This window comes from Clytia hemisphaerica, unplaced genomic scaffold (genome assembly GCF_902728285.1).
Source record: "Clytia hemisphaerica strain Z4C2 unplaced genomic scaffold, Clytia hemisphaerica genome assembly, whole genome shotgun sequence".
NCBI lineage: Eukaryota > Metazoa > Cnidaria > Hydrozoa > Leptothecata > Clytiidae > Clytia > Clytia hemisphaerica.
Window position 1 is genome coordinate 1,120,172 of NW_027104356.1, and position 14,962 is coordinate 1,135,133.

At 35.8% G+C, this 14,962-nt stretch overlaps 1 protein-coding gene across 1 annotated transcript; it reads left to right on the forward strand.

Annotated features, from left to right (window-relative positions):
• Positions 1–5,576: 5,576 nt before the first annotated feature.
• On the forward strand, positions 5,577–10,439 carry LOC136818302 (nucleolin-like). Its single transcript, XM_067074683.1, has 7 exons — positions 5,577–5,681; positions 5,910–6,026; positions 8,160–8,261; positions 8,523–8,585; positions 8,926–8,997; positions 9,451–9,501; positions 9,862–10,439. The coding sequence occupies exons 1-7, from the start codon at positions 5,577–5,579 to the stop codon at positions 9,979–9,981; spliced, it is 630 nt and encodes a 209-aa protein (XP_066930784.1). The 3' UTR covers positions 9,982–10,439.
• Positions 10,440–14,962: the final 4,523 nt, after the last annotated feature.

Below are 14,962 nucleotides of genomic sequence, written 5' to 3' on the forward strand. Positions count from 1 at the left end.
AGAGATTCGGGTCCTGCCGCTGTTCGATCGAACCATGCCGTTGTTCTTAACCTTTTGTATTAGACCGGCGTAATAAAGTGCTCAATGATCGATTCTCCTGTTAGGATATATTAAACAAGCAGGTCGTTCGTATTTTTTATTTACTTGTAAGATATTGATGTATAAGATCATATATTTTGTTTATATTTTCATGTAAATTTGTCTGCATAACTGTAAAAAAGATTCTATTTTAAGGCAATCGTCTGTATGTTACACCTGTACATCATCATGATCTGTTGCATATACTTTGGGCGTACAAACTTTCGCGAGCAGAAATTTTCGCAAGGTCGAAGTTTTACAGATTCTGTATTTTGCATCGAATTTTTCGCGAACTTTCAATTTACATTAACTTTCGCGAAAAGAGCGAAAATTGCGAAAGTTTCTGCTCGGGAAAGATTGTACACTTAAAGTAATCGCAACAGTAACAAAAACTTGATCGATTTAAAAAAAAAATCATTTTTTCGTTCGTTGAAAAGATATTCAAGAGAAGAATACCATCAACACGCTGTTTGATTCAAATACTATCAAAATTGAAAGGTTTTTCCAGGTGTTTTCACTAGAGGTTTCTCTTGAAGTACACTTTATTTTGAATAAAGTATATTAGTATTATTGGACTGAGATTAGCAATGGAAACAAAAATATATAACTTATGATAAGCTGTGGTAGAGGTCTACTTTTAGCAAAGGAAGTGCATTATTTTTGCTTTGTGGCTTTGGAAAGGAAGAGAGCTCTTTCTAAAATGCTTTATCTAAATATTTGTGAAGTTAATCCAGATTTACATACCACCAGTGCAGCATTGTGCGAAAAACAGCTCTTAAACACCCTTGTTCAGTACACCCCTTCTCACTTTCCCACTGGAAAAATTGGCCGAAATATCGTCCCCAGTGGAAAATTATACTCTTATTTTTGTCCCCGCTGAAAATAAACAGTTAAGGAAATCCCCACTACAAAGTATTGTGCTATTTTTTCCATCCCCACTGAATTTTCCGGCTCAAAAACAATGGAATTCAAATCCCCAGCCATAAAGAAAACATGGGAATAACAATCTCCATCAAGTTTTGGTTCGTTATTATTTTTTACTCCCATCGGCTGAAAAAATCCTATCGGGTCTGTGAGAAGGGGATGTTTCAGAAAAATGAAGATGACGAAAATAAATATCTCAGTAAATGGTTTGAAGAACGCACGACAATCATTTGTATACTACGAAGAGTACTCGTTTCATTTCGTAACTTTTCCATTGGATCAATAGGAAAAAAAAGAAACTATACGAAACCTTTTTTTGCGAAAAATACACCCTGCTGTGGCGAAAATGACCCTGATAGAAATAAGAGAATACTTTACCATCCCCCCCCTGAACGTGTCCAACCTCTAATGTGTGTTAATTTTCTTTGCACAATTAAAAGATTCCCGTGTTTCCATTTTGCATCGTCTAATTGACAAAAATATATACACAAGCCCATTGACTTCCAAGCCAAGCGACTCGAGACTCCTGGATGGGAATTGAAGCCACTTATTTCCCATCCAGAACGCCCGCGCGTGGTTTTAACACAAACGCCGGATTGAAAATAAAATATTTCGCTTGATTAAAAAAATGCAGTCCTCAAAAACAAAGGAACCGCTAGATACAATCGGTCGTCTTAATTAGGGCGCGTTCTAGACCGCGAGATTCTACTCTAGCCCTTCGGACTTAAATTTCAATGCAAATGCCTCCCCCTGAAGACATAAGGCACGGAGTGTCGTAAAATAGATTTAACTAGTCATAGCTTTCACTAAATGCCCCCACAGAAAGGTCATGTCATGCAGTTATAAAGCTTTTAATAAAAATAATCAGGAATAACTGATTGATTTAATTATTTATTAATTGATTGAAAAAAAATCATATTCCATTAACAAAATACTTGAAGAATTCATGCAGCTTGACAATTTAATGAAATTCAAGGAAAAGCTGGAAAAGCTTCTCAAAAACATATTTCGAAAATCATGGTATCATTATCTTACTGACTTTCACATCTCCTTGTTTGTTTGTTTTTTCTTACAGCAATATATGTCATGATCATTCACTAAATAGACCTTTTCCGATAATGCTGCAGACATCTTAGATTGTAGGCAAAATATATAGCGGTGCGGTGAATAAATCAACAAGGTAACCAATCAGAAATAGCTTGTTTATTTTTCATTGGCTGCTATATATTTCAACAACTCTCTATTGCTACTTTGCCTAATAAACAATAGTAAGATGATAAGATGATACTGCGTATAAAATCCATCAAAAAGTTCTGCGCCATCTGAAATAGACCAATCCTAGTTAAGGCCCGGGTTCCACTTGCGTACGCTGTGATTGCAGTCAAAAGAAAAATAAAGGAATGTCATTGTGGTCCATTCAGGCGTACAGTCGAAAAGTTGAAATGTGCCTAATTTTTTTCAAGTGCATAGTACTTTTTCATGATGCAATCTTTTCTCCAACCTGCAAGGATTGAAGCCATTAAGATATGATTGCAGCGCAGACAATGAAGAGACGGGCCTTCAGGAAACTAGACTTTTTGAGTTTTTAGCTATATACTATCACTTTATGGTGTTCCTGTATGACTGTCTGTGTGCCTACTCTAACCACCGTTAAATGCCATAACTTGGAAAGCTAGAATTGGAGCTATTTCAACAAACCCCTAGAGCGTAAGTTATTTAGGCTATGGGGCCATCCATACACATACAGTACGTACGCAATGAAGGGGGAGAGGAGGGTTAGTAAAAGCGTACATCTATTGTTTAAATGACATCATTTCTATTGTTCTCTGCGTACAAGGGGGGAGGGGGTATCAAATTTTTGGAAAATCTTTGCGTACGTACTATTATATGAATGGACTATATGGACGGCCTCTATCACAACTGCATGAAAAAGTGGAACGTGCGCATGCAAAGATAAACGAATGTAAACGAACTTTTTTCAGGCTTTTGAAATAGATTTACCACACAAACAGTGAAAACACTCTAAGTGAGGTAAATCTATTTTGAAGACCAAAAAAAAAATATCGATTGACATTCAACCACTTTTGGATTCAACTTTACTCACGTGCACATTCAACTTTTTTGTACTTTGCCGGTATCTTGTTTTACCAAGTTAAGAAGGACTTTCTCGAGTTACGACCATATGATGGTCTTTAAAGCTCAAGAAGCTCTATAAACAATAAAGCTAGTTATTAATATAATAACAGACAAAGATAAATTACAGTTTGAACAAAAATATCAAATGTACATTTGAAAACTTGAGCAAACTTCTTTAAAGATTCCAGAAAAAGAATTGAAATCATTGCTGAAATAAACTTCTGACTAAATTACAGTATTTAGTATTCAGTTTGAAAGACAAGAAACAAAATTTGACATACAAAGCACTTTTTCCAGTCAACGAATCAGCTCATCATCATAACCAGTCTGCCATTTTGTTTGTTTTGATTTGCACAAGTAATATTGTAATTCGTGTTATGGTGTAATCACTATACTTTTTCTATAATTTGCATTTATAACACTCGCTTCAGCTTTTCAATGCTAAATCGAAACTAATAAAATGTAATACGCAATAATGGTAATAGCATATAACGTAATATGAAAATATGTATAACATTTACCGCTGTATAATTTACCGCCATATTTTTGCGGAACACTTAATTGGCCGGAAAGCCGATTACGACGCAAACACAAAAACAAAAACAATTCGCAAAAAATCGAGATTCCAGTCCAATATATTGCGTGAAGCTATGAGTGCCTCCTCAGTCGCTGCGCTCCTTGCGGGGGCAATTACTACCCCCTGAGTTCCATAAACGAGCCAATCTGATAACACAATACGGCTCTTTGTTCAAAAAAGCGGGAAATTAAAAAAGTTGAATTCATTGGATGATTTTGTTTATGTCTGACTGAGTTATATTTTGCTGGTATAGTATGATACATTGCTTCTGATTTGGAACGCTCATGTTCAGAGAATTTTGTATAAAGATTACATTTCTATAATAAATAAAGTGGGTGTGGTGATTTGACTTTTTCGTCAGAATTTCAAAAAAAGTTTCATTGATTGATTGATTGATTCACGAACGAAGAGGATAGTGAAGTGTGTTATCCATAGCATTAGCGCATCACAATAATCACAAGTTGTTGTCTTCAGAGGTATCTTACTGCAGTATCAGAGGCGAATGTGAGTAACAACTTTGAAAAACTATTTCACATCAAACTTTATACCGTGAGATCGGGTAACTTGCATCAGTGGAGGCTAACATACATAGCCCTCAAATGAATGACCTGGCTGGTCATTAAAATACAAAGTTAAATCAAAACAAAAATGGTAGAGAGAGCTGCGAGCGGAGCTGCGTAGTTCATTTGTTTTGAAATTTTGCTGCTTTGATTTGTCAGTCATTTGATGGCTATGCAAGTTTCCCTCCACTGGTGCAAGTTACCCGACTTCACGGTATTAGGACCATAAAAAGTATAGTAATTCATAGTTGCGCTTTTATCAAGACTGAAGGCAACCCAAAGGGGATATTACCTTTGCCGATCGACAGTGATGCGCTGGCAGGGTTCTTTTTTAAAAATATCATACCCGTCTATGAATTACAAGTGAAAATGTCTTTCTTTCTAGATGGAAGATATGATGGAAGAGATGAAAAGGAAATATTTTGTAAGTACTGATCTGATGTATTAATGTAACCCGGAATGTAAAAGACAGTGTTCGACTGCAGTCGAGTAGAAAACTTCGCCAGGGTCAAACTTTGCGAATTAGTGAGAGCTACTATGTTCTTTGTGATAATTTTACCAAAAAATTGGCCTTTTACCAAAATTTCCTACCCTTACAGTGCAGTTCAGTGCAGTCTTGTAATTTCCTACCCTTACAAACAAAAATTTTTCGATTTCGATGATTTTTTAATTGCCGATGACGTCATCGATGACGTCATTTTTTGAGCTATTTGCCTTTATAGCTTCTGAAATATTGATTTTCAGGTGTATGTTGTGATACTTTTTGGAATTCTTGGATAAATATCTTTCATTTGAGCCATATATGAGCTTCTAACTTTCACTTTCATTTTCAAGCCCCAGCAAAAGTGATGACGTCACATAGGGACCAGCAAAATGGTCAAAATTTTTCTCACCACTCGATTTTGTGATCTTATAGACCTAATCGATCATTTAAAAAAATTAGTTTGCTTTTAACAAGTCTGTGCACACGAAAGATGTTTTCAGAACATAGTGGCTCTCACTAAATGGAGTTTTTCAGAACATGTTTCGAGAAAAATATTTTCAAGATTTATTGATTTGTTTTTTTCCCAGATTTTTTTCTAATTCTTGTATAACATCCACCATGTCTCGATCAAAATTACTTTCATAAGATGTTTTGATAGAATTTTCACAGCCAAGTAGATTTTAAGGAAAACATTTTTTCGCTACTAGGATAAAGTCACGCATATTAGCTTTTCAGAATTTTTTTTCGCGGTTTTTTTTGCGAATTTTCCAAAAGTTTACATTTACACCATTCAATTTTTATACCCCTTCAGACCGACATGAACGAAGTATTTAAAATCTTAAGTATTCTAATTGAGAATAAATCAACAAAGAGGGGGCGAGAGGCCAACCTGGCGGAAACAAAAAAAGTCATCGAGGCGAAGGTAATTTCTGAAGTTATTCAATTCGTTTTGATAAAGCTTTTTGTTGGCTGGGTAGACGATTTTTCTTCAGAAGGCTACGTTCAACTAATAACATGAATTTTTTGAAAAATTGGAGATGCAGGGTGATGCAGGAGATGCAGGGGTGACAATTCCCAAGGGCATCAGAAAGAAAGCTATGCTATAATTTAATTTTTTTTATAAAAGAAAAACAAATTATTTTCTCTAAAGCTGCAAGAGTACGCCGAAGAAGAAAATCAACGAGAAAAAGAGATAGAGGTGGATATGGTGGTGGAATTCGTTGAGAGAGAGCCAGAAGACATGCCCACGTTTTCTGGCTTTGGAAAGGTACCACAGATTACTTAACTTATTATTCTCAAATTTTCGTAGGACAGCTTAAAGGTTTTGTTATCACATAAGTGTTCAATTCCCGTTTCATACCAGGCACATATTTCGTATCAGGACAGTGTCTGCATATTGTTATATTATGCTGATATAAGCGAAGATTCTCCATCCTTGTGAAAATGGGAAAAATTTTGTTAAATCTTTTCTTCTGAGAATGTGTTATGCATCCGTGTGAGAATTGCCCGGGAATTGATAATTTAATTCATTCATCAAATATTAATTGAATCTATATATTAATATCCGTAGTATGTATGTCTGTTTCTGTTTTCGTTTTCTGTCTGTGTGTCACTTTCGTTTTCGCAAACAATTTCTTTGTTCTCGAGAAGTTTGTTTTGATTGACAGATCGGATAGAGCTTGGTTTAGACTTTATTCAGCTCGATTCAGCCTTTGTTTTGAATATAAGGCCCGTCTACATTTAGTAATTTTAATTTCTGCCCAGACTTGCCCTTTTCTCTTTTATCTTTTGTTTTAAGTGTTTTCGAATGTATTTAACGATCGTATTTATTATAATGGCATTCGAATTCTTTTCAAAACAAAACAATTTCATTTCATAGAAAAGAACATTTCAAATGTAAATCAAAACATAAAAATTAAAGTCGAACAATAACAGCATTCAAAGGGCGATAAAAAGCAAGAGAATAAATAAAAATTAGTCAATCTACTGTTAAAAATTGTGTATGTCAAGTTTAAATTCGAAAAGTTATGACAAGGGTTGCAAAATTTGCAATATTCTTTGAGGCTTTTCCGCTTTTTCCTGAAGAATTGTCATTTCTACATTTCACTCCTCTTTACCATAATATTTTTTCAAATTGTCGAAAACTGAACGGCGTATTTAACGCGAGCAAAGCGAGAAAAATATCTCCGGGGGAGGGTTAGAGTCAAACTTTGAAGATATATTTTTATTCATTTGATCGTTTTTTAAAACCAGCTTCAAAATCCAAAGGACTTTTAGCGCGTTCAGCTACAGCTTAACCGGCGTGCGACACCGGGTACCGGCTAGTTTCGATTAATACAATAATAACTCGTAAAAATATAAATTTCAAACTTTGATCGAGGAAAATTTTGATAGAGTGCACTGCAAGGGTCTTCTTTTAGCTGGATCCTGGATACATTATAAGGGTTTGTTTGGGGACTGCTACACGTTTTTTTTAAGAAACTAGTTTCACCAAGCAGCCTCAATGTTTCTTAAGAAATCGACCTTTTGAGCCTCAAATGTTTCTTAAATGTTTCTAAACTTTGTCAAGCTTAAAAGAAGCATATCGATAATACTCTAACAATAATAACAGTCTAATAGACTAATCTACAGTACTTTCCTATCTTCTATATTGATTTTATGACTTTCTCAAGTGCTTCTAACTGTTATGTTTGGTTCTTTAAAAAAAAAACGAATTAAAAAATGTTACTTTCTCATTCTCAGCCTCAGCATGTTTCTTAGATGTTTCTTAGTTTTTAGGCATTCTGATCCTCGTGTTTCTTAAAAGTGTGTTTCTTAAAAAAAAAAACGTGTATCTCAGGTTCATTTTTAGGTGACTTCAGCAAAATAAGATACAAAATCAAACTGAACTATAAGGGTCAGAGACGTTTGATAATTGATACAGGGGTGTACAAGAGAGCTGTGTTTCAAGCTTAAGATCCAAGCGATTAGGATTATATCACGAACCACACAATCTAGCTTCTGCTACAGGATGATTCGCTTTAAATATGCCTTCTATTTTGCTACTATGTAGGAGAGCGCAATAAGAGAAATTTTCTCGAGAGTAGTTTCAACGTGCACGTTGGCAGCAAAAGAGTGCACGCATAGAGCGAACGGATTAGAGAGGCCAGCAGCGGTTTGCGTGATGGCGTGATTAGAGATTTTTTTGGCGTGATGGCGTGATCAAGATTTTGGCGTGATGGCGTGATCAAGATTTTGGCATGATGCGTCATAGGGCAAAAATTCGCTATTTTTTGCGCGATGACAAATTTTAGCGATTTTCGTGATGCATGATGGAGAATATTCTTTTGCGCGATGGCGTGATTAGGCTGGGGGGCTTCATTAGAGTAGATTTCAATCATGTATTTTTGTTCATTTCCAGGAGACGCATGGCGAAGAGAAGGATGGAGAAGAGGAGAGTGAGGATAAAACAAACAACCAGAAAGAGAACACGCAAGAGGAGACCACCCCTGTCAACCGCCAGGTACGTAGATTTATTATTTATCTAAGTAGATTGTCAACGTTTGTAACCCTGCCCAAAACTAGGCCATTGAAATCAGCTGATCACGGAAGTTTTCTTCATTACGATCACGTAAAATTGCAAAAAAACTTTAAGGGCCATTAAGTTAGATCATTTACCTCGAGTCCCACCCTCTGGGACCCCCCATCCAATCAGGTCTTAAAAAAATTGAAAACATTTCTGGTAGCTTATAAACAGTTGATTGAATTGATGTATTTATTTTAGGTTGGCCCATCGAAAGGAAAAAAATTGTTCTTTCCAGATCATTCGCCCCCTAAGTTGAGAAAGGTATATATGAATCTCAAACCATTCAATAAATTCAATAGTTTTGGACCGGTGGATTAGCACAATGTTACCTCAATTTGTGATTAAATTTATTTATGAAAGACACTTTGTATGAAATGAAAAATAACCTTTTTGACCGAAAATTGTCGCTTTATGCTGATGGCGTCATCATAAGCCTTTTAAAAATACCATAACTTGTATAAGGTGAAAAACACTAATCTCTAAACATTCTTTAAAATGTATTTCGAAAAAATGCTATTGTTCATCTTTCAAATGGAAGTCGAAAAGTGTAAAATACAATAGATACTTAGTAAAGCAAATTTCTTGATATTTCCATTTTTAGAGAAACGATCGTATTTTAGCTAAAGACAGTCTGGAAACCGATGACGATGATGATGATGATTACGTGCTTGAAGTAAGTTAACCGACGCCCCCAGCGCCCTCATCACCACACCTACACGCCATTTTTTAGTTTCATCACGATAAAGAGACACCAGAATTCATATACTGGTAATCAATGCTTCTCAAAAGTATAATGCAGGGGAACAACACACCTGTCTCGCTCACAGCCCCGGTTACACTTTTTCCTCACTGGGGATAAAAATTCCTATCAAAATTCCAATGGGGATAGAAATTCGATTGTTTCAAGGTAAAAAATAAACCCAGGTGGCATAATTTGGAGTGCAATCTTTAAATATTGAATTTCGAATTTGGATGAAATGAAATTCGATTTGCGAGTGGGGCTGAAATTCCAGGGTATTTTCCCATCGGGGACAAAATTTATACAAGATTTTCCAGTAGAGCTGGACAGGGACACATGGGTTTGGAATACAAACATGATAGAATGTATAAATTGTCCTTTTCATAGTCAACTGATGACGAAGATAACGAAGCCATTACTCCTCCGGTGTTCTCCGAGGTGAGGAAGTTTGAAATCTTTCCAGACTGGATCTTTCTCCCGTTATTCGAAAACAAATCTCCAAAACTATTGTGCGTACACGCTTTTTTTCATAAGACTAGTGTACTTTGGATGAAGGTCAAGTATTCTTAAGAAATTGCAAATATTGAGGGTGAAATATTCTTAACGTATTCTTACTTTTTGAGACTTGACTTTAAAACAAACGTGAGAATTGATCAATTTGAGATATTGAGACTTTTCAGTTCAGATTGAGAGGTAAAATAAAGAGGTAAAATTATCTCGTGTAAGTTATATGGCATGTCTTCTTTTTCTAAACTTAGTTAAGATTCTGAGTGTTTTTTTGTGTCTTTAACCCTTAAGCAACCCGCAAATAAAGAAAAACAGAAGAGACGCCCTAAAAACACAGCTGAACCCGCAGCAAGGAAAAAACAAAAAAATGCCGCCAAAATACCAGAGGGAATGAGTAAGTTTTCATTCTAATTTAACACGCGCCCTGGTTTCCGTTTAAAATTGTAATGAATTTCACGACAATTATTTGTGTCCTGGACGCCTATAAAGTTTATCATTATATCTATTACATTTATGGCCAATGGCATAGATTTCTCTTGTTTGTACTGAAATCGTCACTTTTCAACATCAGTTAGCCCTTATATTTATGAAAATTGTTATCGAAGTCTGTGTCTAAAAGGTGTACAGTGTTTTTATTTTTGACCATAACTGTCCATACAGTCGACGCTCTCTAATTCGATCTTCAAGGGGAATTGGATTTTCATCGAACGAGGGAGCTTATCGAACAAGGGAGCTTATCGAATAAAGGAGCGTCGTTTATGAGAGTTTCTTGTTTGACGGGGACTTTAAATTTCATCGAATTAGAGATCGTCAACTGTAGTAAATTTTGAAAGATATTTGTTGATCTAATATTGAAGTTTCATTCTTGTGAAAATGGTAATTATTTTCCACCAGATTTTTTTTTATTTTTTCTTTAGCCATTTTCTTGAACGATACCTTTTTATCATATGAAAAATGCTTCGAAAATTATGGTCAAATTTCAAAACACTGCACACCTTTTTGACACATTTTCTTTAATTTCTGTTTTAAAGGCTATAAAACACCACCAAAGCAACCATGGCAATGTAAACATTGCCCGATTAAATATGCGTTTAAGAATAAATTAAAGGCACACTTGAAAAAGAAACATGCGGGTAAGATCAAAAACATCCTCTAAAACTATTTTTTATCTTTAAAGTTACTTCATGTCATGAGACAAATTCAGGTCTCGGTATGCTTATAAACGTTATGCTTATAAATAGAAAAACATGTATCATTAAAAATGGAGAATGAAGAAGAAAAAAAATCAACTTCCGTGAAGAATTAAACTGTGATCACCATTTTCTCAACAGAAATTATTTGGTCTTAACTCTTAGTATATGTTTTTCACAGTGATAACCCTCTAAGATTGAAGAGTTTTTGCAATAAAAAAATGACAATCATAGGACATTTCTACAAGAAGTTGATTTTTTTCTTCTTCTTCATTCTGTTTTTTTAGGATGTTTTTTTTTCTATTTGATGATATTCCACCCTTGAATATCTTTTCAACAATCACAAAACCACAATTTCATTTGAATTCTATATACCGGGTGCACCACAAAAAAGTTTCTCTCTTTGAAACTAATTTTTTTGAAATCTAAAAATTTTGAAAGAACCATTCCCATTTTATTGAAAAGAAGAAGGATAAACTTAAATTTTAATGAGTCACTTATTAAATTCGATTCATTAGATCAAAAGTTATGCTCAATTGAATGAAAAAGTTACTTTCAGAAAGTGCTCAAAATCGGTAAAAATCGACCTATCAAATTTTCATTTTAAAATTGGCAATCACAATAGCCTTTACATGATTAAGAGCATTTTTCAGTAACTAAATATATAAATTTTGAAACTGAAGGGTCGAGAGGGTTTAAAATCTTCATCAAAATCACTTTAATTTACTTTTACCGAAATTTTCCTCAGATTTTTGGCTCTAGACTGGATAAAGTCTATGTAAGGCTGGAATCTACCTCAAAACCCGTATTTGATGTATTTTTATGAATTTTACCAGATTTTTTGGCCTATTTTGACGAATTTTCTTCATTTCATTGAAATTCAACCTTCCTTTATACAACAAAAGGTCATTTAGACAGCCTATTTATCATCTTTAATGACTGAAACGAAAACACTGATGTATCATGTAATTATGCTTCTGTTTGATTTGATAGGTCGATTTTTAACGTTTTTCAGCACTTTTCGAAAGTAACTTTTCTATTCAATTGAACATAACTTTTGATTTAATTAATCGAATTTAATAAATGATCCATCAAAATTTAAGTATATCTTTCTTCTTTCCAGTGAAATAGAAATGGTTCTTTTAAAATCTTTAGATTTCGAGAAAATTAGTTTCAAAGAGAGAAACTTTTTTGTGGCGCACCCGGTACATTCTAAAGTTACAGGCTTTTTGTATCCGCTGCAGACTATATTGAAACAAATTATACCATGAAACTCCATTTTATTGGTTACGTATGCAATTTAGGTCACAACAGACTCTGAAAGTCAAACTGTCTTTGGTATACATAGTGGCATATGTTTCTTTAAGTAATTCAATTCTGCATGGTATTATTCTAACTCTACAGTGAAAAAATGTTTATAAAGAAGAACCCTAAGATCTCATTACTGAATGTTACTAGACCCCTTTTCATAAATTACGTCACGAGCAACGCTTAGCTCGTTTTCAAAATATTGCTATGGTAATCGAGTCCCAGAGGAGTAGGGAGAAGAAACTTACTCTATTTATAAAAGTAACATTTGAAGATTCAAAGCAAAGGATTTAATCACCTTGGAAAAGATTTCCAAAAACAAGGCAGTTGTTGCACTCAAAATCTTTTATGAAAAGGCCTATTATTTAATTGCTGTGTAAAATTATTATTGATCGAAGTAATATCGTAATAATTATCCCTTGACCTTGTCTTAATCTTTTTCTCTAAGGTAAATGTCAAGAAATTGAGGACTTAAAACTACTAACGTGTGAGTTGTGCGAAGCATCCTTCCAGCAGCTCAACAGCCTCATTCGCCATTATGAGGCTGTCCACCAAAAGGTGACCTATCCGTGTGATAAATGTCACATTGTGGTGGTGGACAAGGGGTCCTTGAAAGTCCACATGAAACTGCACGAAGAGCAGGGGGATGAGGTGCCGAAAGGGTCTCGCAAAAGACCTGTGAAGAAGTAGAGTGCTGATCTCAACAAAGAAATAGTAACTATTATGTCGTCCATTTTCATGACTTTTAAGTGAAAGCTTTTCTTTGCACTGTCAAAAACAATGAAAATTAAATGCTTGTTAAAACAAACTATTCACATAATGATGGATGAGCTATAAAATCTATTACCCTTTTAATCTTATCTTTATATTTAACGCCAGTTCTCTACAACTTCACTGACTATGGTCATGATGAGCTTAATGTGAAGTTACCTGTTTTCTTCATAAAATACATGGCATGCATGTTTGTTGAGGGAATTAAACACAAAAGGCTACTAGGCAAGGATAGGCAGAAAGCACACAGATATGTCTACATGGTATTTTCAGTTCTTGACGGAATAAACACTGTGAAAACGGCACAGACAAAATATGTACAGGAATATAAACTAGGAAAATAAAACAAATGATTACAGGAGCACAGTATAGTAAATAATGACACAATACAAACATATAGGTATATATATAAAATCAATGGGCCAGCAAATGGCAAATACATAGTATAGACCGTAAAGGAAACGGTTCACATAAAGAAAATCTAAGAAAAATATCAAAATATTCGGTGACCTAAGCATTAAATAAAATTGAACCTAGGAAAGCTTCCACCAAGATGCTGGGGAGGGAGGCGGAGCAAAAAACAGCAGTCTGCACTGAAGAACTGAAGAACTGAAAAAGGCCCATGTGGAAAATCTGTGGCCTTATAAGGGGCATGAAAGTGAGGCTAAAACAAGAGTCCGGATTAGGACCAAAACAACCCAATTGCATCTAAACCCTGATATACAAAAACATATATCAGACACTTAAACACAAAAGGCTACTAGGCAAGGATAGGCAGAAAGCACACAGATATGTCTACATGGTATTTTCAGTTCTTGACGGAATAAACACTGTGAAAACGGCACAGACAAAATATGTACAGGAATATAAACTAGGAAAATAAAACAAATGTCCAAATCCAATGTGTGTATTAGTTGTTAGGTTAGGTAAAGAAGAAATATATGAAGAAATAGAATGCTGGGCATGCAAACGCTGCGACAAGGGCATATGTAGATAAAGATACATTGCATCAGACTTCCAGTCACCCATAACTGCAATGGAGTCAAGAGGCACACCAGCCTCCAAAGCAAAGGTAGCCCCACCACGTCTGAATGAGTGTGACCCATATTGACGGTGTGAGAGCCCAGAACGTGAGAGGTGTGCTTGAAGAATGTGCATGAAATCCCGGTAAACAAAAACACGGTTAGCCCCAAGGTAGGAATCCCTCCAACAAAAAGCTTGATCACACGGGAGGGCCCCAGGGGTAAGGGAGAAGGCACGTGAAACTGCGGAAACAGGACAGAGGTGAGACGAAGGCATTGCCACCAGTGGTATAGTAACAGTGCGTTGACCAAACTGGATAGTCTTGCTCCATCTCACCCTGATGTGGATCTCAGAACCCAAAAAAGTAAAATCATCCCGGGTGAGAAAAGTGTCTGGGGAAAAACCCTTCTGGGAAACGGGTAAAAGGTGACTCTTCCGAAAAAGCCCAAAAAAGGAAACCAAACATAGAGCCCAAAAAGAAGCTTGCTTACTATCCCGCAGGTTGAGCTGGGAGTGAATGAAAGAAAGAATCTCAACCGTGATGGGAAGCTTGGGGGACGGGAGGGACACCCTTGGAGCGCTTGATACCCTTCAACACAGAGGACAGGAAAAAATTATCAAGAAGAGGGTTGGGGAACCCCATCTCACGATGCAAGAGGCCAACAATGTTCAAATATATACAAACAGACTGAGGTAACAGGAAACGGGCTAGATACGCAGCATACATGCAGAGGTGCACACACTTAGCAGGAGCTGGCGGTAGATCAAGCATATTGCAAAACTGAAGATAAACCTTGCGGTGAGTACGGTAGGCCTTGCGGGTATTGGTAGCATAGGTGGCTTCACGATAGAACTGCACATCCGCCAGCAGCGAAGACGCAAACTCTAAAAAGCAGAGTGAAGACGTGAGCCTGAGCCATGCAAGCCAAGAAGAAAACAGAAACAGTTCACAGACATGTGCCAGACAACATTATCAGTGGAAGCAGATTGGCCAAAACAGTCACAAAGATACTGGAGAAAGGCTGCAAGATGTGAATGCTCATGCAAACGAGATACATGATCAGCAACAACATTTTGGACTCCCGGCACATGAAAGACTT

Excerpts from the sequence above, each read along its gene's own strand:
- LOC136818302 (XM_067074683.1), top strand. The coding sequence starts at position 5,577 with ATGAACGAAGTATTTAAAATCTTAAGTATTCTAATTGAGAATAAATCA. Across the intron at positions 8,262-8,522 it reads CCACCCCTGTCAACCGCCAG|GTTGGCCCATCGAAAGGAAA; the intron begins GTACGTAGATTT and ends TATTTATTTTAG. Across the intron at positions 9,502-9,861 it reads CTCCTCCGGTGTTCTCCGAG|CAACCCGCAAATAAAGAAAA; the intron begins GTGAGGAAGTTT and ends TTAACCCTTAAG.